Source organism: Salvelinus namaycush, chromosome 32 (assembly GCF_016432855.1).
Source record: "Salvelinus namaycush isolate Seneca chromosome 32, SaNama_1.0, whole genome shotgun sequence".
NCBI lineage: Eukaryota > Metazoa > Chordata > Actinopteri > Salmoniformes > Salmonidae > Salvelinus > Salvelinus namaycush.
The window spans coordinates 26,294,807-26,320,051 of NC_052338.1; the positions used below are offsets into that span (position 1 = coordinate 26,294,807).

General features: G+C 43.8%; 1 protein-coding gene across 1 annotated transcript in view; it reads left to right on the forward strand.

Annotated features, from left to right (window-relative positions):
- The window catches only part of cap2 (cyclase associated actin cytoskeleton regulatory protein 2), a 30,360-nt gene that overhangs the window by 4,604 nt on the left and 511 nt on the right, over positions 1–25,245 (forward strand). The window contains exons 2-11 of the mRNA XM_038972417.1: positions 4,882–5,006; positions 5,221–5,321; positions 10,611–10,688; positions 16,425–16,568; positions 17,184–17,269; positions 17,457–17,562; positions 20,328–20,514; positions 20,979–21,154; positions 24,619–24,742; positions 24,948–25,030. Of these exons, the coding sequence (XP_038828345.1) occupies positions 4,892–5,006; positions 5,221–5,321; positions 10,611–10,688; positions 16,425–16,568; positions 17,184–17,269; positions 17,457–17,562; positions 20,328–20,514; positions 20,979–21,154; positions 24,619–24,742; positions 24,948–25,030 (1,200 nt within the window). The 5' untranslated portion in view covers positions 4,882–4,891. The remainder of the gene's footprint in view (positions 1–4,881; positions 5,007–5,220; positions 5,322–10,610; positions 10,689–16,424; positions 16,569–17,183; positions 17,270–17,456; positions 17,563–20,327; positions 20,515–20,978; positions 21,155–24,618; positions 24,743–24,947; positions 25,031–25,245) is intronic.

Genomic DNA, 25,245 nt, shown 5'->3' on the forward strand with positions numbered 1-25,245 from the left:
GTCTTGATCACGTAGAGGGAGAGGTTGTTATCCTGGCACCACCCTGCCGGCTCTCTGACCTCCTCCCTATAGGATGTCTCAATGTTGTCGGTGATCAGGCCTACCACTGTTGTGTCGTCAGCAAACTTAATGATGGTGTTGGAGTCGTGCCTGGCCACGCAGTCATGGGTGAACAGGGAGTAAAGGAGGGGACTGAGCATGCACCCCTGAGTGGCCCATGTGTTGAGGATCAGCATGGCAGATGTGTTGTTACCTACCCTTACCACCTGGGGGCAGCCTGTCAGGAAAACCATCATTTCAAAAACAAAACGTTTATTCTTTCAGTGAAATACGGAACCGTTCCGTATTTTATCTAACGGATGGCATCCCTAAGTCTAAATATTGCTGTTACATTGTACAACCTTCAATGTTATGTCATAATTATGAAACAATTCTGGCAAATTAATTACGGTCTTTGTTAGGAAGAAATGGTCTTCACACAGTTCGCAACGAGCCAGGCAGCCCAAACTGCTGCATATACCCTGACTGCTTGCACAGAACGCAAGAGAAGTGACACAATTTCCCTAGTTAAAAGAAAGTCATGTTAGCAGGCAATATTAACTAAATATGCAGGTTTAAAAATATATACTTGTGTATTGATTTTAAAGAAAGGCATTGATGTTTATGGTTAGGTACACATTGGTGCAACGACAGTGCTTTTTTCGCGAATGCGCTTGTTAAATCATCACCCGTTTGGAGAAGTAGGCTGTGATTCGATGAGAAATTAAGTCGGCGGAGGCCGTTCCTAGGCCGTCATTGAAAATAAGAATGTGTTCTTAACTGACTTGCCTAGTTAAATAAAGTTATAAAAAAATCTAATATTTTTTTTTTGTTTGTTATGAAACCTTGAAATCGGCCCTAATTAATCGGCCATTTCGATTAATCGGTCGACCTCTAGTGTCTATGTAATTCTGTGATTGATGAAGTAAGTTAGTAAATAAATAATTAAGCCAATTTGTATATCGCTGATTCATGATCTATATTAGGGTTCGTGCAGATATCCAAGGGTTTGCGACATTCAGAATATGACTGAGGTAGTAATACAGAGACTGTAATCGATAAGATATGAAAATATCTGAAGAGTTATATTTGGGAAATTGAAACTCTATAAACAACATTTTCCGTGGTGCCCTGACTTCCTAGTTAATTAAAGTTACATGACTATTTTAATTGCGAAATTAAATTACACAGAGAATTGATTTGATAATATAGAGTCTTCACATTTAATGATAGTCAATGCTACGACAGTAGTCATTTAGGCAGGTTACCTTGGGGTTCTTGGGCACAGGGACTATGGTGGTCTGCTTGAAATATGTTGGTATTACAGACTCGGTCAGGGACAGATTGAAAATGTCAGTGAAGACACTTACCAGTTGGTCAGCGCAGGCTCCTGGTAATCCATCTGGCCTTGTGGACTTGTTTACTCACATTGGCTATGGAGAGCGTGATCACACAGTCGCCTGGAACAGCTTATGTTCTCATGCATGCTTCAGTGTTGCTTGCCTTATAGCGAGCATAGAAGTTATTTAGCTCGTCTGGTAGACTCGTGTCACTGGACAGCTCTCGACTGTGCTTCACTTTGAAGTACGTAATAGTTTGCAAGCCCTGCCACATCCGACGAGCGTCGGAGCCGGTGTAGTACGATTCGATCTTAGTCCGATTCGATCTTAGTCCTGTATTGACACTTTACCTGTTTGGTGGTTCGTCGGAGGGCATAGCGGGATTTCTTATAAGCTTCCGGGTTAGAGTCCCGCTCCTTGAAAGCGGCAGCTCTACCCTTTAGCTCAGTGCGGATGTTGCCTGTAAACCATGGCTTCTGGTTGGCGTATGTACGTACGGTCACTGTGGGGACGAAGTCATCAATGCACTTATTGATGAAGCCAGTGACTGATGTGATGTACTCCTCAATGCCGTCGGAAGAATCCCGGAACATATTCCAGTCTGTGCTAGCAAAACAGTCCTGTAGCTTAGCATCTGCGTCATATGACCGCTTACTTATTGAGCGAGTCACTGGTACTTCCTGCTTTAGTTTTTGCTTGAAAGCAGGAATCAGGAGGATATAGTTATAGTCAGATTTGCCAAATGGAGGGTGAGGGAGAGCTTTGTACGCATCTCTGTGTGTGTAGTAAAAGTGGTGTAGAGTTTGTTTGTTTTTTCCTCTGGTTGCACATTTAACATGCTGGTAGAAATGAGGTAAAACGGATTTAAGTTTCCCTGCATTAAAGTCCCCGGCCACGAGGAGCGCCGCCTCAGGATGAGGATTTTCTTGTTTGATTATGGCCTTATACAGCTCGTTGAGTGCCGTCTTGGTGCCAGCCTCAGTCTTTGCTGATAAATAGTCAGCTACAAAAAAATATAGATGAAAACTCTCTTGTTTAATAGTGTGGTCTACAGCTTATCATGAGATACTTTACCTCAGGCGAGCAAAACCTAGAGACTTCCTTAATATTAGATTTTGTGCACCAGCTGTTATTTACAAATAGACACAGACAACCACCCCTTGTTTTACCGGAGGCAGGTATTCTATCTTGCAGATAGACCGAAAACCCAGCCAGCTGTATGTTATCCATGTTGTCGTTCAGCCACGACTCTGTGAAACATAAGATATTACAGTTGTTAATGTCCCGTTGGTAGGATAGTCTTGATTTGAGTTCATTCATTTTGTTATCCAATGATTGTACGTTGGCTAATAGAATTGACGGTAGAGGGGGATTACTTACAAGGCACTCCGACCTACGTCCCCAATATCTCTGTCTCTTCTTCACGTGAATGATGGGGATTTGGGCCTTGTTGGGTGTCTGAAGTAAATCCTTTGCGTCCGACTCGTTAAAGACAAAATCTTCGTCCAGTACAACGTGAGTAATCGCTGTCCTGATATCCAGAATCTCTTTTCGGTCATAAGAGACGGTGGCAGAAACATTATGTACAAAATAAATAACACGAAAAAACACATACAATAGCACAATTGGTAAGGAGCCCGTAAAACGGCAGCCATCACCTCCGGCGCCATCATAATAAGACTGGATTATGAGAAGTGTGTGTGTTTGTCTCTGTATCCGTGTGTGTGTACCACAGGAGGTTGGTGGCCCCTTAATTGGGGAGGACGGGCTCGTGGTAATGGCTGGAGCGGAATTAGTGGAATGGTATCAGATACATCAAACACATGGTTTCAGTGCGTTTGATACCACTCCATTCCAGCCATTATTATGAGCCGTCCTCCCCTCAGCACCCGTGTGTGTGCGTGTCTGTGTGTGTGTGTGTGTGTGTGTGTGTGTGTGTGTGTGTTAGGGAGGGCTCATAATCCAGTCTGTGTGACGGTGACATCACTGGAGCTGATCCCTGAATGGGGATTGGTTTGCTAACGCTGGAGGAAGAAATACAATCAGGCGAATGGCCTGGCCTATGAGGTCAGTCTCCACTGATAACAACCGGATCAGGTGACCAGATAGATGCTGTTTTTCCTCAACTAAGAAAAGAGAACTTATATGGCTGAGTCCCAAATGGCACCCTATCCCTGGACTCCGCTATAGTGCACAACTTTTGACCATAGAACTCTGGTAAAAAAGAAATATTGCTACTAAAGTATACAGGGCTACCAATAGATCAGCAAGTTTTTCATGGACGATGACTGAAAGCAATGCCCTGTTTCTGTATGCATGAAATGCCCCCTTCTTTCCTTCTCTCCTCATGGTCACGGGAAGATGTTTAGGGGTGGTGGTGCTGAATTTTTCTCCCCGCTCTGCAGATGGCTATTTCAGTGTGCTCATACAGGAGTAGTAATGGTCCAGCGCACTACTTAATGTGTGTATATATATATATATATATATATATATACAGTACCAGTCAAAAGTTGGACACACCTACCCATTCAAGGGTTTTTCTTTATTTTTACTATTTTCAACATTGTAGAATAATAGTAAAGACATTAACACATATGAAATCATGTAGTAACCAAAAAAGTGTTAAACAAATCAAAATATATGTTATATTTGAGATTCTTCAATGTAGCCACCCTTTGCCTTGATGACAGCTTTGCACACTCTTGGCATTCTCTCAACCAGCTTCACCTGGAATGCTTTTCCAACAGTCTTGAAGAAGTTCCCACATATGCTGAGCACTTGTTGGCTGCTTTTCTTTCACTCTGCGGTTCAACTCATCCCAAACCATCTCAATTGGTTTGTAAAAAAAAAACACACCAGGAAATCAGCTCCAAGTGATTGGAATTTAAGAAGTCTGTTCCCAAGTATTCCCATGCATTGAGAGACACGATGTGATCGTATACAAATGTAAGCAAGGTTTGAAATGATTGTTTTAGTCAAACATATCTGTTTGGGGTTCTTGCGATCAATTTGCAGTCCACAAATTATTTGTAATTATGTTCCAGAACCCCGACGATCCGCTCAAGAACAAATCGGCCCGCGGCTGAATATAGTTGATGATCCCTGACCTATGGTATGGTGTACATGATGTGATATGAATGATTGTGTAGCGGAAGTTGTGGCAAAGGACCAGATGGCTAGAGGTCCAGAAAAACTCTGCCTGCGTTCTAAATTGCACCCTATTCCCTTTATAGTGCACTACTTTTCACCAGGGCCCTACGAATCCTATCGTGTTTTGGGTTTTTAGGTGTCTGCAGTGTCATAAGTGTCCTATAGCATTTCAAATGTCCCTCTGACCCTACAAATTAGCCAACCCCTATAAATCTAGACACAAAAGAAAAGTAATGGGTTGTATTGCATTTCTCTTGAAATCAAAAGAGAGACGTCATGGGGAACATGACCAACCCTGGTTACAGCCCCAGTGATGGATATCAGTACACTGACTTTATCTGCTTCGTTCCAGGACTGTCGCCATGGAAACGCTAGTGCAGCGGCTGGAGCAGGCCGTGATTCGTGTGGAGCAGGTGTCCGTCAACATGCAGGTGTCCAATGGCATGGCCAACGGGGAATGTAACGGGATCAACAGAGGTGAGTAGTAGAAACGTAGTGGTCCAGACCGTGACAGCAGTGTATAGCATTGGGTAGTGAGGTTCTAGGTTCAACTGGGAACACTACTTTATCCAATGAACGTTTATAAACATGTCATATTCTATGTAAAACTCTGAAAAGATACTGTAGTAGAAAAACGCCTGACCTCTCCTCTGTGGGCATTGTTTTCTCCTTCTTCCTCCTGTCTCTCCAGGTCAGTCCCAGTGTATGGAGGCCTTTGACCTGCTGCTGATGGGGCCGTTGTCAGAGTACTTGAAGAATAGCCGTGCCATAGGAGAGGATGTGGAGAAGCATGTGAGTGGCAGGAATGTGTGTGTGTGATTGCATATGACTGACTATCCTTGCGTGTTTGAGTGGCATCTTGCCAAGGCCGCAAATGGGAAATGGCTCTGTGCCATTAAGATCACAAAGTCTCCTCCTCAATCCCCAAATCCCTCAAATGTTCTCACTTACACACACACACACACACACACACACACACACACACACACACACACACACACACACACACACACACACACACACACACCAGCTGTCTTGGTTAACACACTGCCATTATATTTGGTCTTTGTCTTTATCTTAAACTGTTAGTCTACAGAAAATGAAACGAAGCAGGCGCCTTAACTGACAGAAACTCAAAGTGATGTTTGTACCAGAGCAGCAGATAAGAACACACAAAAAGATAATATGGATGATGAAAATAAGACAGTTGCCTACTCTGTCCTGTTATACTACTCTGTTCTGCTATACTACTCTGTTCTGCTATACTGCTCTGTTCTGCTATACTACTCTGTTCTGCTATACTGCTCTGTCCTGCTATACTACTCTGTTCTGCTATACTACTCTGTCCTGCTATACTACTCTGTCCTGCTATACTGCTCTGTCCTGCTATACTGCTCTGTCCTGCTATACTGCTCTGTCCTGCTATACTGCTCTGTTCTGCTATACTGCTCTGTTCTGCTATACTGCTCTGTCCTGCTATACTGCTCTGTTCTGCTATACTGCTCTGTTCTGCTATACTGCTCTGTCCTGCTATACTGCTCTGTCCTGCTATACTGCTCTGTCCTGCTATACTGCTCTGTCCTGCTATACTGCTCTGTCCTGCTATACTGCTCTGTTCTGCTATACTGCTCTGTTCTGCTATACTGCTCTGTTCTGCTATACTGCTCTGTTCTGCTATACTGCTCTGTTCTGCTATACTGCTCTGTTCTGCTATACTGCTCTGTTCTGCTATACTACTCTGTCCTGTTATACTACTCTGTCCTGCTATACTACTCTGTCCTGCTATACTACTCTGTCCTGCTATACTACTCTGTTCTGCTATACTGCTCTGTCCTGCTATACTACTCTGTTCTGCTATACTACTCTGTTCTGCTATACTGCTCTGTCCTGCTATACTACTCTGTTCTGCTATACTACTCTGTCCTGCTATACTACTCTGTTCTGCTATACTACTCTGTTCTGCTATACTACTCTGTTCTGCTATACTACTCTGTCCTGCTATACTGCTCTGTTCTGCTATACTGCTCTGTTCTGCTATACTACTCTGTCCTGCTATACTACTCTGTCCTGTTATACTACTCTGTCCTGCTATACTACTCTGTTCTGCTATACTACTCTGTCCTGCTATACTACTCTGTCCTGCTATACTACTCTGTCCTGTTATACTACTCTGTCCTGCTATACTACTCTGTCCTGCTATACTACTCTGTCCTGCTATACTACTCTGTTCTGCTATACTGCTCTGTCCTGCTATACTGCGCTGTCCTGCTATACTGCTCTGTTCTGCTATACTACTCTGTCCTGCTATACTGCTCTGTCCTGCTATACTGTGCTGTCCTGCTATACTACTCTGTCCTGCTATACTACTCTGTCCTGCTATACTGCTCTGTCCTGCTATACTGCTCTGTTCTGCTATACTGCTCTGTTCTGCTATACTGCTCTGTTCTGCTATACTGCTCTGTCCTGCTATACTACTCTGTCCTGTTATACTACTCTGTCCTGCTATACTACTCTGTCCTGTTATACTGCTCTGTCCTGCTATACTGCTCTGTCCTGCTATACTACTCTGTTCTGCTATACTACTCTGTTCTGCTATACTACTCTGTCCTGCTATACTACTCTGTTCTGCTATACTACTCTGTCCTGCTATACTACTCTGTCCTGCTATACTACTCTATTCTGCTATACTACTCTGTCCTGCTATACTACTCTGTCCTGCTATACTACTCTGTTCTGCTATACTACTCTGTCCTGCTATACTACTCTGTCCTGCTATACTACTCTGTCCTGCTATACTACTCTGTCCTGCTATACTACTCTGTCCTGCTATACTACTCTGTCCTGCTATACTACTCTGTCCTGCTATACTACTCTGTCCTGTTATACTACTCTGTCCTGCTATACTACTCTGTCCTGCTATACTACTCTGTCCTGCTATACTACTCTGTCCTGCTATACTGCTCTGTCCTGCTATACTGCGCTGTCCTGCTATACTGCTCTGTTCTGCTATACTACTCTGTCCTGCTATACTGCTCTGTCCTGCTATACTGTGCTGTCCTGCTATACTACTCTGTCCTGCTATACTACTCTGTCCTGCTATACTACTCTGTCCTGCTATACTACTCTGTTCTGCTATACTACTCTGTTCTGCTATACTGCTCTGTTCTGCTATACTGCTCTGTCCTGCTATACTACTCTGCCCTGCTATACTACTCTGTCCTGCTATACTGCTCTGTTCTGCTATACTGCTCTGTTCTGCTATACTGCTCTGTTCTGCTATACTGCTCTGTTCTGCTATACTGCTCTGTCCTGCTATACTGCTCTGTCCTGCTATACTGCTCTGTCCTGCTATACTGCTCTGTTCTGCTATACTGCTCTGTTCTGCTATACTGCTCTGTTCTGCTATACTGCTCTGTTCTGCTATACTGCTCTGTTCTGCTATACTGCTCTGTCCTGCTATACTGCTCTGTTCTGCTATACTGCTCTGTCCTGCTATACTGCTCTGTCCTGCTATACTGCTCTGTTCTGCTATACTGCTCTGTCCTGCTATACTGCTCTGTTCTGCTATACTGCTCTGTTCTGCTATACTGCTCTGTCCTGCTATACTGCTCTGTCCTGCTATACTGCTCTGTTCTGCTATACTGCTCTGTTCTGCTATACTGCTCTGTTCTGCTATACTGCTCTGTTCTGCTATACTGCTATGTCCTGCTATACTGCTCTGTCCTGCTATACTACTCTGTCCTGATATACTGCTCTGTCCTGCTGTACTGCTCTGTCCTGCTATACTACTCTGTACTGCTATACTGCTCTGTTCTGCTATACTACTCTGTTCTGCTATACTACTCTGTCCTGCTATACTACTCTGTCCTGCTATACTGCTCTGTCCTGCTATACTGCTCTGTCCTGCTATACTACTCTGTCCTGCTATACTACTCTATTCTGCTATACTACTCTGTCCTGCTATACTACTCTGTCCTGCTATACTACTCTGTCCTGTTATACTACTCTGTCCTGCTATACTACTCTGTTCTGCTATACTACTCTGTTCTGCTATACTACTCTACCCTGCTATACTGCTCTGTCCTGCTATACTGCTCTGTTCTGCTATACTGCTCTGTTCTGCTATACTGCTCTGTTCTGCTATACTGCTCTGTTCTGCTATACTGCTCTGTCCTGCTATACTGCTCTGTTCTGCTATACTGCTCTGTCCTGCTATACTGCTCTGTCCTGCTATACTGCTCTGTCCTGCTATACTGCTCTGTTCTGCTATACTGCTCTGTTCTGCTATACTGCTCTGTCCTGCTATACTGCTCTGTTCTGCTATACTGCTCTGTCCTGCTATACTGCTCTGTCCTGCTATACTGCTCTGTCCTGCTATACTGCTCTGTTCTGCTATACTGCTCTGTCCTGCTATACTGCTCTGTCCTGCTTTACTGCTCTGTCCTGCTATACTGCTCTGTCCTGCTATACTGCTCTGTTCTGCTATACTGCTCTGTCCTGCTATACTGCTCTGTCCTGCTATACTGCTCTGTCCTGCTATACTGCTCTGTCCTGCTATACTACTCTGTCCTGCTATACTGCTCTGTTCTGCTATACTGCTCTGTTCTGTTATACTGCTCTGTCCTGCTATACTACTCTGTTCTGCTATACTGCTCTGTTCTGCTATACTGCTCTGTTCTGCTATACTGCTCTGTTCTGTTATACTGCTCTGTTCTGCTATACTACTCTGTTCTGCTATACTGCTCTGTTCTGCTATACTGCTCTGTCCTGCTATACTACTCTGTCCTGCTATACTACTCTATTCTGCTATACTGCTCTGTCCTGCTATACTACTCTGTTCTGCTATACTACTCTGTTCTGCTATACTGCTCTGTTCTGCTATACTGCTCTGTTCTGCTATACTACTCTGTTCTGCTATACTACTCTGTTCTGCTATACTACTCTGTTCTGCTATACTACTCTGTCCTGCTATACTACTCTGTCCTGCTATACTACTCTGTTTTCCCTACTTCCATTGAGATAAACTTGGTGTAACTTGATTTAATGATACTGTATATGCAACTGTTGTCACCAAGCCAAATCGCAATGACATTTAAGATGAATCTTTAACACAGTGAGATTTTCTCTACCAGTGACAGTAGGGCTGGAGGGATGTTGAGAGGAGCACTTAGTGACCACTTCACTCCCCTGTCTGCTTTCTGTCAATGGGACTAGTATTATATGGAGATATGCATCCAATATGGCAGCCTGTAAGGAATTGGGTTCCATTTGGGACAGAGACATGGTAGATTCCTTGTTTTATCTCTCATAGAGTTGGCTCTGGGAATCTCTGACTGTGTGGGGTCCAGGGCTTGGCCAGGGAAAACCACTCTAGATAGATGGGAGGAGTAGGAGTGATTTAAATTACAGTTTGTTTCCTGTCCCCTACAAAGCCAATGGCGGGAGTGTGTTTGAACTTTAACCCTACATTCCAATATTTAAAATGCGACACAAGCACCTTTTCCACCAAGATGTCAGGCCGTTTTCCAAAGGGAGATGAGGTGTAGTTTGTGGCTGTAATCATGTTGGCAACCACTTTGATGATTTCTCTTCCGACTCCCAAAATAAAGCCAACAGTTTAACCTTGATTCATACCAGGCACTGGCAGCAAGTCCAATTGCAGAAATCCCTTTCTCAAGGGAGACATGATTTCAAATGGGAATTAAATAAGTGAGGACTTTAATATGTGGAAAAGCAGAATGACAGAGAAATAACCTTAATATGTGGTGAAATGGGACTGGGGGATGGGGGGAGGATATGCCTTCATGTGTCTTTTCTTTCGTAAAACAACATTCACTTAATCTCCTTCTCCCATCACAGTGAAATGAGGAGGAGGGGGTGTGTGGGTTAGAGGTGTTTTTTTAAGTTAGGAAAGCTCCTTTTATGGCAAAAGTTCCAAAGTTCCTCTGGAGGTTTTCCCAAACATGGGACATGCCTCGTGGGACCTGACTAATGCATTGTTACCAGCATGATGCAGTGCAGAGTGTGGCTTATAATAACCTCAGATTTGACATTTGAACCTTTTTCCTCTGTGATCGACAGGCGGAGATGGTGAACAACGCTCTGCAGCTTCAGAGAAGCTTCCTCAAAATGGCCACCACACACCAGGAGCCTGCTCAGGTAAGGATGATATGTGTAATGGCTTGGAGAACTGTCCTGAATGCAGATACCCAAAGCAAGTAAACAAATGTGTATGGATCAGGACTATTGGCCAACTGCACTGCACTTCAACACAGTTATCCAATGTGCACGTATCTACTGTTATCTACTGTAATGTAGCCAGTGTTGCCCATTACAGTGTCCCAGTATCGCCCATTTCAGTATCGCTCATTTCAGTGTTCCAGCAGCAGCCTTTTCCAGGCCTCTCTGTGTTTCCCAGTGCTGCTGGGCCAGTGGGCAGCCATGCGGTGCCCCGGAGCTCTGTTCATAGGGATTAACCCCCTTTCAAAAAGAACACTAATACAACACATTCACATATGGGGAATTGAGGGGGAAAGGGAGGGAGTATGGAGAGGAAGGGGGGGTTAACGTGATATCATCGCATTGGCTGTTTGTTTGTATTGGACCAGGAGGAGGGGGGTGGGGGGCAGAGCCCTAAGCTGAACAGGAAGTGATTAACTCCTATCTCGCATGTCATTGGTCAAGAGGCAGTGAGAAAGAATTCACCAATTGTCTGATACACAAACAAGGAGGAAGGGTTTAAGCGGAGGGAGGGGACAGAGAGGAAGGGAATAAGAGAGGAGAGGGAGGAGATGGAGAGGGAGGAGATGGAGATGGAGAGGCGAGGCGAGGAGAGGGAGGAGATGGAGAGGCGGGAGATGGAGAGGCGAGGACGGTGGTGGGTGGTGGCTGCATGGACTGTTTGCTTAAAGACCCCATGCAGTCTTCTAAATGATTCAATCATCACTGTATGTCTAATAAATCACTGTGTTTATTTAATTTTAAAAAGCTGAATGTTTTTTAAATCATTTATTTCCCTTAGCTGTCTTTGCCATTGAAATGCTCAGTCTGATCGTATGGGTGTGTTGATACACATTTTTATATATATACATACACAGCCCTGATTGGCGGATAGGCTCGTCTATACTAACTAGAGCCTACCCCGCTTACCACTTCATAGTAGGAGGATACATATGCAGATAAAAGATGATTGGTCAGAATAATCAGATCGTGATGTCATGATGTGGGCCAAAAACTCCATCCCACCACTTCTTACACTAAAAGTGCATTAGCATAATTTTCACAATTTCAGAGTGTTATTTCGACCTCGTAGTGTGTAAATATCATTACAAAAAAACAGGAAATCAATGTGGACGTGAACTAGTGAGGAGAACTTCCTGTATCTTTACTTCAGATAGTTAAGAGCCAGTAGAGAGCCAGTAGGGAGCCAGTAGAGAGCCAGTAGAGAGCCAGTAGAGAGCCTGTAGAGAGCCAGTAGAGAGCCAGTAGAGAGCCAGTAGAGAGCCAGTAGCCTGTAGAGAGCCTGTAGCCTGTAGAGAGTCTGTAGCCTGTAGAGACTGTAGAGAGCCAGTAGAGAGCCTGTAGCCTGTAGAGACTGTAGAGAGTGTGGAGCCTGTAGAGAGTCTGTAGAGAGTCTGTAGCCTGTAGAGAGCCTGTAGCCTGTTAAGAGAGACTGTAGAGAGCCAGTAGAGAGCCTGTATGGAGACTGCAGCGAGCCTGTAGCCTGTATGGAGACTGTAGAGAGCCTGTATGGAGACTGTAAAGAGCCTATAGCCTATAGAGAGCCTGTAGAGAGCCTGTAGCCTGTAGAGAGACTGTAGAGAGCCTGTAGCCTGTAGAGAGACTGTAGAGAGCCTGTAGCCTGTAGAGAGACTGTAGAGAGCCTGTAGCCTGTAGAGAGACTGTAGAGAGCCTGTAGCCTGTAGAGAGACTGTAGAGAGCCTGTAGAGAGCCTGTAGCCTGTAGAGAGTCGGCAGCCTGTAGAGAACCTGTAGAGAGCCTGTAGAGAAGCTGTTAAGAGAGCCTGTAGCCTGTTAAGAGAGACTGTAGAGAGCCAGTAGAGGGCCTGTAGCCTGTATGGAGACTGCAGCGAGCTTGTAGCCTGTATGGAGACTGTAGAGAGCCTGTATGGAGACTGTAAAGAGCCTATAGCCTATAGAGAGCCCGTAGAGAGCCCGTAGAGAGACTGTAGAGAGCCTGTAGAGAGCCTGTAGCCTGTAGAGAGTCGGCAGCCTGTAGAGAACCTGTAGAGAGCCTGTAGCCTGTAGATAGCCTGTAGAGAGCCTGTAGCCTGTAGAGAGCCTGTAGCCTGTAGAGAGCCTGTAGCCTGTAGAGAGCCTGTAGCCTGTAGAGAGCCTGTAGCCTGTAGAGAGCCTGTAGCCTGTAGAGAGCCTGTAGCCTGTAGAGAAACTGTTAAGAGAGCCTGTAGCCTGTTAAGAGAGACTGTAGAAAGCCAGTAGAGGGCCTGTAGCCTGTATGGAGACTGCAGCGAGCCTGTAGCCTGTATGGAGACTGTAAAGAGCCTATAGATAGCCTGTAGAGAGCCTGTATGGAGACTGTAGCGCGCCTGTAGACTGTATGGAGACTGTAGAGAGACTGTAGAGAGCCTGTTAAGAGAGCCTGTTAAGAGAGCCTGTTAAGAGAGCCTGTAGAGAGACTGTAGAGAGCCTGTAGCCTGTAGAGAGCCTGTTAAGAGAGCCTGTAGCCTGTTAAAAGAGACTGTAGAGAGCCAGTAGCCTGTATGGAGACTGTAAAGAGCCTATAGCCTGTAGAGAGCCTGTAGCCTGTAGAGAGCCTGTAGCCTGTAGAGAGACTGTAGAGAGCCTGTAGCCAGTTAAGGGAGACTTAAGAGGGACTGTAGAGAGCCAGTAGAGGGCCTGTAGCCTGTAGAGAGCCTGTAGCCTGTAGAGAGACTGTAGAGAGCCTGTAGCCTGTAGAGAGCCTGTAGCCTGTAGAGAGCCTATAGCCTGTAGAGAGACTGTAGAGATCCTGTAGTGCAGTGTTTCTCAAACTTGGTCCTGGGGACCCCAAGGGGTGCACGTTTAGTTTTTTGGGCCTAGAACTATAAAGCTTGATGATTATTTGAATCAGCTGTGTAGTAGTGATTGGGGAAGAAAGAAAAAACGGGTCCCCAGGATCGAGATTGGGAATCCCTGCTGTAGAGAGACTCTTATAGCTGTTTTCTGAGAATTTGGGTGACGATCCACAATGGCATTGGCAGAACGGACAATCCTCAAATTGGAGAGGCATTGATTTAGCCCGCCCAAAAATATATTGTTGTCAATCAATATACCCCCAGAGAAATCTACTAAAAAACCATACAGATACTGTATGGACACATTTTCACATGTACATAGTTTTATATAAACCTAAATCATTGCCTCTGGTGGAAAAGTGATTGTGACCCTGTACAGCTCTCCCATAGGGACCCCAGAGCTGCTGGTAAAACCTGTTTTTTCTCTCTACCGCACTGGCCCGGGGTTGTGCTCCGTGGCTTTTTATGGGCATGTTCTATATTTGAGCCGCTCCGTGTATGGGTGTGTGTGTGTTTGAAGCTGGGCTCACCTGACCCTGTGTGTGTGTGTGTGTGTGTGTGTGTGTGTGTGTGTGTGTGCCCACATATAAAAAAAAGACTACAGTTTACAATAGAATAGTATTCTGTAGTAAACTGCATTATACTATAGAAAACCATACTTCAAACTGTAGAAACCCTCGATCATGTGTAGTACTTACTATAACATTTTGTGGTATACTGTAGAATACTACATATATTAAATAGTACAGTATTATCTACAAAAAACACTAGTAAATACTACAATAATGTCTGCAAAAACACTACAGTATAGTATATACTACAGTTTTTACTATAGTAATACTACAGTATTTAATTTGCATTTACTCCACCCATTGCTCCCGAATGACGCAGCGGTCTAAGGCACTGCATCTCAGTGCAAGAGGCGTCACTACAGTCCCTGGTTCGATTCCAGGCTGTATCACATCCGGCCGTGATTGGGAGTCCCATAGGGCAGCGCACAATTGGCCCAGCGTCATCCGGGTTTGGCCGGGGTAGGCCGTCATTGTAAATAAGAATTTGTTCTTAACTGACTTGCCTAGTTAAATAAAGGTTAAATAAAGGTTACACATTCCCCTCCCTATTTGTGCCACCCATGAGTGAGAAACCAACATATTGTGTTCAGACTCCAGGCCTACCTACCTACAGGTTATGGAAAATTTGGTCTTAGTATTTGCCCAGTAGGTTTCCTCAAGGAGGAAGCCCCACTTCTATGTCAAAGATAATAAAACAAAAAATACCACAGTAATTACTAAAGTATATACAACAGTAATATTACAGTATTTATATTATAGTCAACTTTACTACAGTATACTACAATCATGTCCACAAAAACACTACAGTGAATACTATAGTATGTAAATACAGTAATACTACAGTATTTACATCATAGTATACTATAATATTTTTTCATATGGGTGTTTATCCCACAGTACAGCTGTCTTGCCTCGCCAGCCCTCTGCTCTGCTGCGAGGCTTTACACTGTAAAATCCAACCAGAGTTTTTTCCTTTGTTACTTTCACTGAGAACGTTGATATCATGTTTGCATTATAGCTCAGAGCCTGGCATGTCCGTGAATGTTAGCATATGGGATGCCAAGCCATGGTATCAGATATTGTACGCTTATATGATACAGATCAAATAGCTTGATCGTACACTTTAGGTAGCCTGGCGGGTAGAAGCGTTGGGCCAGACAAGGGAGAGAGATCTCTAGCCTCAGAGATATGTAGAACTGACAGATGAATCATCACGAGGGCCGGGAGGTTTTCCTGAGCACATGATTTGACCCGGCTCTGTTGACCGCCTGGGCTTATCATCATCACAGATGTATTGGAAAACCTCCTGATCCTTATCATCACATTTCATGTAGAAGTGGTTTTCTTTTTAGAATCCTTTAGCAAGTTCTTTTCGATGGGATCTGTAGATAGTGAAACTAAAAAGTCAGTCGACGTTGGTCCTACCTATGAAAGGACTTTCTATTTCGGGTTATGAAAATCATGTGCGTCTGATTTGGGCAAGAATTTGTTCAAAAACGTGTTCTCTCTCTTTGCCTCTCCCTCTGACACACGAGATAGACAGTCCTTTCATACGAAAGTCGACTGACTTTTTACTTTCACTCTCTCCAGATCCTATTGAACAGTCTTACTAAAGGATGCGGTGGAAAGGAGGATTATTTCATCCTCTCCACGTCTGTAAACGTTCTCTAGGAGGGGCTGTCTTCCCACTGATTGGACGACCTCATACACACTGGAATATGTACTTTATTATGTGTTTATTGTGACAACATATCAAAACCTTAAAGCATGTTCAATCAAAATACATTTTTGTAAGAGAAAATGTATCTAACCCATAATGCAATTCAATTGGTTGCCTTAGCAACACAAGAATAATCAAATAATTTCTCTAAATAAAGCTAAATAAAGAAACAGAAATGATTATACTTGTTTATCTTTCCCACAGCATATCGACAAGGCAGGGGATATTTAGTTCAATTGTCATAGCAACATCAGTTTAGATACAGGTCAAAATAAGAGAACTGTACAGCAGTATTACTAGGGAAACAATGCATTCCTTTCCCCAGTGCCTTACAAGGCCAGAGGGATCTCCTAATGAACAGAGGAATGCTGGGAGGGGAGGGAGGAAAGAAGGATGGAAGCTAGAAGGGATCTGGAAGTTCCTAGTGAAAATAGGGTCCTTCTAATAAAGTCCCAGTAAACTGTCATTAACATCTAACTGGCATGCATGGCAGGTTGCTTGTGGGCAAGGCAACCCGTTATAACCCCCCCCCCCCCCCCCCCCCCCCTCCCCTTGTATCTCTCTCCCAGATGGAGCTGGCTGACCTGCTAAAGCCTATCTCAGAGAAGATCCAGGAGATTCAGAACTTCCGGGAGCGTAACCGTGGCAGTAGCCAATTCAACCACCTATCAGCTGTCAGCGAGAGCATCCCAGCGCTGGGCTGGGTTGCTGTGGTGAGGAGAAAACTAACTGTTCACTTATCTAACCTCCTCATCACCCATTCACTCACTCACTTTGGTGGCACATAGGGCAGCGACACAGGTCTCTATTTCTGACAGTCTTGGACCATGCATCTTCTTCACTGTGTGTCTCCTTTTCCCTCTCGGTGTTTCTAAACTACCAGTAAAAAAAAATGGTTCCGTTGAATGTTGGTATAATATCCATACCATTACGTTCATCAAATCCCTTCCACTCAAGCTGCTTTGAGACTGAAATTGTGGTCTGGACTCTGTCAGAACAAGTCTACGGTTTGCCAGGGAGCCACTGTTTCACACGATTTGTGTCAAACCTGTTTGAACGCTCATGTCACCACATTCTCTTGAGTCTTTGCTCGACACTAGCCAAAGATGCATGTGGCCTATCCTTTGTGTGTGTATATATATGGCTTGTCTACTGTACAGTCACTGTGGTTTAATGCATTTCTGTCCAATAGGTGGTGAGTGACATAATAATATTCTCTCCATTTCTCTATCCATATGTCATTGAATGCAGAGCAGAGCTGTCTGAATTTATATGGGGTCAGCTTTGTTTTACAAGTTTTTCCTCTGGTGTCTCCATCTCTCTTCCAGAGCCAGAAGCCAGTTCCCTATGTGAAGGAGATGAATGATGCTGCCATTTTCTACACTAACAGAGTTCTGAAAGACTATAAAGACTCGTGAGTATGGCTGCTGGTGGATTACATCAACTGTTGCTGATAAGCAACTTTGCAGATTATTGTTGCTCTATGAATACCTCTCTCTTTCTTCCTGATCTGTCTGTCCGTCTGTTTCTCTCTCTCTTCGTCCGTCTCTGTTTACATCACTAATTCTCATCCCCCTCTCCTCTTGTCCCTCTCTCTGTAGAGACAAGCGTCATGTGGAGTGGGTGAGGTCCTACCTATCCATCTGGACTGAGCTTCAGGCCTTCATTAAACAGTATCACACAACAGGCCTGGTCTGGAGCAAGACTGTGAGTAGCTTTCATAACATAGTTACAAAACAGTGTAACAGCAGTGTAATTATATTATCATAGTATTGAGTTGGGAGTGAAACAATAGAAAAACATCAGTCATATAAAGACATCATGAACAGTTTCTATGTCTTTTTATTACAGACTGTAATTTACAGTGCTTCAGGACTACAATCCTCTAGCTAACGTCCAGTGGGACATTCCCTCTACATTCCATTATCTATTGTATGTGTTACAGCAGCAAATAGCTCCTGATCCAACCTCCTCAACCCTGCCCTGAGCACACAGCACTTCGACGTATGTTGGAGGAATAGGAACAGGGCCATGAGTTTTTCCCAACTGTGTAACCTGAGCAGGAAAAACTCAGGTCCCACTGCCTAACTTCTCAGAACTTTTATCTGACATTGGATAAATAGGACCAGAATTTTTCGTGATCAGGTCACATGGTCAGAAAATGCTCCTGGCCCTATGGATGAACTATAACCCTGCTTGCCATACAGGTTTAAACAGACAGGAACAAGACTCAATGAATTACAGTTCGCTTCGAGACATAATAGTCTGATTATTATGGCATGTCCAATTGTTTTCATGTGTAGCAGAGCCTGATTGTGGTTTTCCGTTGCCATATTGCTGAAGCGGTTCAGGGCTTGCATCCCAAATGGCACCCTATTACCTACATGGAGCCCATAGGGCACTGGTCAAAAGTAGTGCACTATAATATGGCGCCATTTAGGATGTACAGTAGTTCTCATGTTAATTACCCCGCAGTGTATATTTCTATGTGTAGTAATGCAGGCAGGCAGCTGGTTGCGTAAGGACCAGCCTGTATGAACGACTTGGTCCCTGGTGTTCGGGTGGCTGCTTTGTGGTTCTCAATCGAGCAATTGTAGAGTCAAACCCCCCCACCCTGTCCCATCACACACACTTCTGTTTATGAAAGTTTGCTGGGAATTCATGCTCTTCTTCTACAGATGTAGGATCTTAATTTGACCAGTTTCTCACAGCAGGAAAATAATCCTGCAGCAACTGGAAATTATTGTGTGGATTATAATTAATTAGTTGATAATTAATTAATGGACATTTTTGTAGATGTTGATACTAGTGGAGGTTGGTGGGAGGGGCTATAGGAGGACGGCTCATTGTAATGGTTGGAATGGAATTAATTTAACGATATCAAATCATATTGAAACCACATGTTTGACTCCGTTACTTTTATTCCATTCCAGCCATTACAATGAACCCGTCCTCCTATAGCTCCTCTCACCAGCCTCCACTGGTTGATACATTTTTTGTTAGGGCAAATCAAGTCTGAAATTTCCTGCAACAACAGGGTGATCAAATTAAGATCCTACATCGTTTCTCTTACCCTCCTCTCTGAAAAGAAAGTCCAACTGTAGGGCAGGTTTCCAGTCAGAAATCATATCCCTGCTTCCAGTGGAAGTGAAGCGTTTATTTGTTTGGCTTTTTATGTGATAATAAAACTAAAAGTAAAACTCCTTAAACTTCACATTTAGTCTCTAAAATGTTGAGTGTTGAACTCAGGTCAAGGCCACTGTCTTTTTTCAGTGATATGCCAGAATCCTCTGTGTGGTCCTTTGAGGGACACAGGCTGCCACACAATTTGATGGACTGTGTGTGTGCCTGTGCACGAGAGTGTGTGTGTATGGAGTGAAACCCGAGAGCATGCAGTGGCTGTATGTCAGCTGTCCCTCCTGCCGTTAGGTGTCAGGGTTGTGTGTGTGTGTGTGTGTGTGTGTGGGGAGAGGACAGGTGGTCCTCAGGGTGGACTTTAATGGAGGTTTTCTTCAAAAAAGAAAGACCCAACAAAAGCCCTGTGTCTCAGGCCATACACACCTGCTTCAACACACCCCACGGCGTAACTTAAACTACTGGGCTTTTCTCCTAACTCTAATCTGGCGGCTGCTGTTCAGAAGGGCAGGCACACATGCACACACTCTCACACACAGACACACATATACACACACAGCTCGGACTTAATTTCATTGCACTCAGCTCTAATTCTTGGGCATATGTACAGCTGTTGTGGCTTGTTTGAGCGTTGAAGGTGGACCATGTGTAACTATCCGCGGCAGCTGTGCAGTCTGCAGTCAGAGACCGACAGACCGACACAGAAAGAGACAGAGAGACTGTCTGCTTGTCTTTACTGGAGTTGGCAGGCAGGTGGCTTTACATTAATCTGTTCATTAGCTTGGTAAGTAAGGCTTTCAGTGAGAAAAAAAGGCATCTATAGTAGAGCAGCAGGACTTAGGCCGGGATTCAATCCAACCCGCCTTAGAACTGTGTTATACCACACCTGACATTTAAAGGAAATCTCTGATTGACCCAGCATATGCAGCGTTTACCGTGAATGCAATTTCTGCAAACATTGCCTTTAAAACCTGCATTGTCAGATTGAATCCCAGCCTCAGTCAGAGAATTTAGATCTGTACTTTATCGTCATATGCATATCAAGAACAGCCCCCTGACACAGCTCCACTTTAGATAAGATTCCTATTGGCCAGGGTTAGACAACTATGGTCCTGGAGAGCCACAGGGACAAGGTGTGAAGGCTTTTGTTTTAACCCAGCTCTTGGCTTTGGCACCTCTGCTATAAGAAACCAGTTGAATATAAATATTTGTCCTATACTCCACCTGCTGGCCAGGGGAAGAAGTACAACTGTATTTCCAGAACCCTTCTCACCATCATCTTGTCTTGATTCACAGTAACATGCCTCTCTCTCTCTCTCTCTCTCTCTCTCCCACAGGGTCCCATTGCGCCTCCCTCTCTGTTCTCCCCTGCCCCTGGTGGTCCCTGCCCCCCTCCCCCTCCACCACCTCCACCCCCTGGACCGCCACCAGTCTTCACAGGCGAACCGCCCCAGGCCGACAGCACCACGGCCCAGCATTCAGCTCTCTTCACCCAGCTGAATCAAGGAGAAGCCATCACTAAAGGTAGCCAAGCCAACGTCACCCAGGGGTTGAAGAGCTCTGATCCAACTTCAGAAGTGGGAGAGAGGGAGGGAGGGAAAAGGAGGAGGAGGAGAAACAGAAGAAGAAAGGGAGGGAGAGTTGAAGAGGGAGGATGTGGGTTGAATCAACAGTTACAGAGTCCTGAGAGCACCACTGCCCAGCACTCAGCCCTGTTCGCCCAGCTGAACCAGGGAGCTGACATCACTAAAGGTAGCCAAGACAGGAGAGGAGGAGAAACAGAAGGAGAAAGAGAGGGAGAATTGAAGAGAGTTGCTGTGTTTTGAGGACATAGAAATAGTCATTATATTTCTATGGTGTTTATTAATCAACAGTTAGGGTAAAATTTGTTTGATTTTGAGATCATACATTTTATTATAGATGATTGTACTAAAACAATAACTTCTAAACGAGTGAATACAAGTAAGTACCCTCTCTCTGTCCACTAGCATTAAAGCACATCTCAAAGGACCAGATGACCCATAAGAACCCTGCCCTTCGCTCCCAGGGAGGAGAGCATCATGCCTCCCCACCCAAGAGCCGAAACCCTGGAGGCTCCTCCAACAGAGCGCCTCCCCAGAAACGACCCCCCCTACTGGAGCTGGAGGGGAAGAAATGGAGGGTGGTACGTTACCTATTATATTGCCTTGCATGCCAGGCTTCTAATTTGTCCTATTATCTACACTCAGGGTTGGGTAGGTTACATTGTAAATGTAATCCGTTAGTTACCTGTCAAATTGTAATCCGCAATGTAACTTTTGGATTACCCAAACTCAGTAACGTAATCTGATTACATTCAGTTACTTTCAGATTACTTTCTCCTTAAGAGACATTAGAAGAAGACAAAAAGGTATGTTACCAACAGAATGACATCTATTGCAGGATAAATCAGTGTTAAAGTTTACATAGCTGGCCATATATGGATGTTACATTTTACTTTATGGGTTGGTTATGTAGGCTTCTTCTAACCCATCACTTTCTACTACAGATAATAATACGATTCAATTATATCTTTACATTAAAAACCGAAGTCTATCAGAATTCCAGTCATTCCAATAAATGTTATACCCCTTGATCTTCAAGAACAGGACTTGGAATTATGGAAGTATAGATTATCCAAATTGTTTTGCCTGAGCATGACCCCAAAACAAAGGACTTATTAGCCAGCCTTACTCTGTTTGTTGTTTATGATTTTGTTGTCATGGAGGACTGATTGGGCTCGTTGATTCGAGTTGAAAAATAAATGCTGCACTCATGGAATGGCATGCTTTGAGAACTACTGAAAAGTGCTATTTACATGTGAAAAATGAATGCCATATGCTGCATTTGCTATAGGCCTATTGTTTACCTTTTTGTTGGTGACATTTTGATATCTTGATAATATGCAGCTGTTTAAAGGGCCACAGATTAAACAATAACAAAATGGCAACCTGTTTTGGTAAAAAGATGAGTGATGGGCCTGGAGAAATGCAAAGACTGACCATCCATGATATATAAATGATTGTTTTAACCATGTTATGAGGCTATACAGATTGTTACATTTACAATGTTTATATACATTGGAGTAAAACAAGGTAATATTTTGGGTTCTCATGGAGTGTGACAGTTAAATTAAGCTCATGAGGCATTTATAAGTTATATTCTTCAAGACTCAATGGATATATAAGTCCAAAATTGGATGTAGCAACTACAAATTGCCACTTTTAAGTCTATCAAAAGTGTGCAAGTTTGAGCATGTGTCCATTAGGCCTATGAATTATTAATTTTTTATCAGTATGAATTAGATTGAGCAATAAAAGCCCAACTTTTATTCCATAGGCTGGGATCTGCCCTATGCAGCTGTTGCAAGAGCACATTTTTCACTGGCTGTCCACTGGTTTCAAAAACAATGATTGAAAGGCAGCTTACACTTCTTGAATTCAACCATTATTGGGTTCAAATACACAGATTTGTGAACAGCCATCCACAACAACCACAATCTGTGAGGCACAAATAGATAAATAAGAGAGCAGCAGTGTGGTTCACATCAATGCTCTATGTAGATATCAATAATAAGTTATATCTGTATCGCTGTAGACTACACCACTGCTGTCATCCTTAACTCCAAGCATTTATTCAAGTTGGATAATCTTTGGATGCCGACAGCAGTCGCACCATTGGAAGATGTAGCTTGGACTGTAGCCTACAAAAGCCTGTTCCTGCTCTTCTCCCGCAATCCATCAAACCCATTTGGTGTGTCATCATAGTGGTCTCTGACTTCTGGTCAGACTCGCTCAGGTGGAACAAAGTTAAACTTGCGTCTTTTTTCAATGCTGATTTGAATGTCTTTGAGAAAACAGAGAAGTGTCAAAGATTTTTTTTCCGCAAACATCCTTTCTGAATTTAAAAGTAATCCCAGAAGAAATCATCTAGTTTTTCAAAAGTATCTGTAATCTGATTACAATATTTTTGCTGGTAACGTAACGGATCACAGTTAGCGTTTTTTTGTAATCCCTTACATGTAATGGATTATATTACTACCCAACCCTGTCTACACTGAACAAAAATATAAACATGCAACAATTTTAAAGATTTGACTGAGTTACAGTTCATATAAGGAAATCCGTCAGTTGAAATAAATTCATTAGTCCCTAATCTATGGATTTCACATTACTGGGAATACAGATATACATCTGTTGGTCACAGATACCATTAAAAAAAGGTAGGGATGCGACTCCTTCGCATAGAGTTGATCAGACTGTTAATTGTGGTCTGTGGAACATTGTCCCACCCCTTCAATGGCTGTGTGAAGTTGCTGGATTTTGGCGGGAACTGGAACACAGTGTCGTATAGGTCGATCCTGAGCATCCCAAATATGCTCAATGGGTGACATGTCTGGTGAGTATGCAGGCATGATGAATGGCAAGACAATGGGCCTCAGGATCTCGTTACGATATCTCTATGCATTCAAATTGCCATCGATAAAATGCAATTGTGTTAGTTGTCTGTAGCTTATGCCTGCCCGTATCATAACCCCACCGCCACCATGGGGTACTCTGTTCACAACGTTGACATCAGCAAACCGCTCAACGCCATACACGGTGGCTGCCATCTGCCCAGTACAGTTGAAACTGGGATTCATCCTTGAAGAGCACACTTTCCAACGTGCCAGTGGCCATCAAAGGCGAGCATTTGCCCACTGAAGTCGGTTATGACGCCAAACTGCAGTCAGGCCAAGATCCTGAAGAGGACGATGAGCACTCAAATGAGCTTCCCTAAGTCGGTTTCTGACTGTTTGTGCAGAAATGTTTTGGTTGTGCAAACCCACTATTTCCTCAGCTGTCTGGGTGGCTGGTCTCACACGATCCCGTAGGTGAAAAAGCCGGATGTGGAGGTCCTGGGCTGGCGTGGTTACACGTGGTCTGCGGTTGTGAGGGCGGTTGGATGTACTGCCTAATTCTCTAAAATTACATTGGAGGCGACTTATGGTAGAGAAATTAACATTAAATTCTCTGGCAACAGCTCTGGTGGACATTCCTGCAGTCAGCATGCCAAATGTACACTCCCTCAAAACTTGACCTCTGTGGCCTTGTGTTGTGTGCCAAATTTGCACATTTTAGAGTGGCCTTTTATTGTCCCCAGCACAAGGTGCAACTGTGGAATGATCATGCTGTTTAATCAGCTTCTTGATATGCCACACCTGTCAGGTGGATGGATTATCTTGGCAAAGGAGACATGCTCACTAACAAGGATGTAAACAAATTTGTGCCCATAATTCTTGAGAAATAAGCTTTATGTGCACATTAAACATTTCTGGGAACTTTTATTTCAGCTCATGAAACATGGGACCAACACTTTACATGTTTCGTTTATATTTTTGTTCAGTATAAATGGAGGACATGGAGGCCCTTAATCATTTTTTTCTAGTGATTAAGGAAGGTTTAGGTGCCTCACAGATTCAAAGACCAAGACTTCTGTTTGTGTGACTGTACTCTTTCAGAGGCGATTGTGATGTCTGGTGCTAAACCCAATGAGGTCATCCAAAAGTGAAGGGTCAAACATGAGATGGTTCAGATGGTCACAGGTCTTGTTTGTTGTTTCACCCCACAGGAGTACTTTGACCAAGCTCATGACCTGGTTATCGAGGAGCCAGAGCTGAGACAGGTGGCCTATGTCTTCGGCTGCAGCAACTCTACTCTACAGATAAAGGGAAAGATCAACTCCATCATTGTGGGTGAGTTCAACCATCCATTGTTTTATTTGTTATAGTTCTGTTATTAAGATTTGATTATGTATACGGCAACGTCATTTGCAAAGGCATGGCCATATACTGTACAGTGGACAATTTCTTTGTTGTCTTTGACAGCATCAATCCTGTATCTCTCTCTCTCTAAACCTTGACCGATTTCATGTTTTTCTGTGATGTTCACCTCTGACAGATAACTGTAAGAAGCTTGGTCTGGTGTTTGACAACGTTGTTGGCATTATGGAAGTCATCAACTCTAAAGACATTAAGTTGCAGGTCAGCTCAAATTTCATACATGTTCTAGAAAATAACATATGGCATCTCTTTCCTCTCTGCATCTGAAGTTCAACTCCAATGTACCCGCTATGAAGCTATAGTAGATGTAAGGTACTGCCACTTTTATTTTTATACGTTATGTTGGGCCACAATTTCTTCTGGTGAGGTTACATGGTCAGGATAAATTCCAGTCTCGAGACTAGTTATAAGATAGA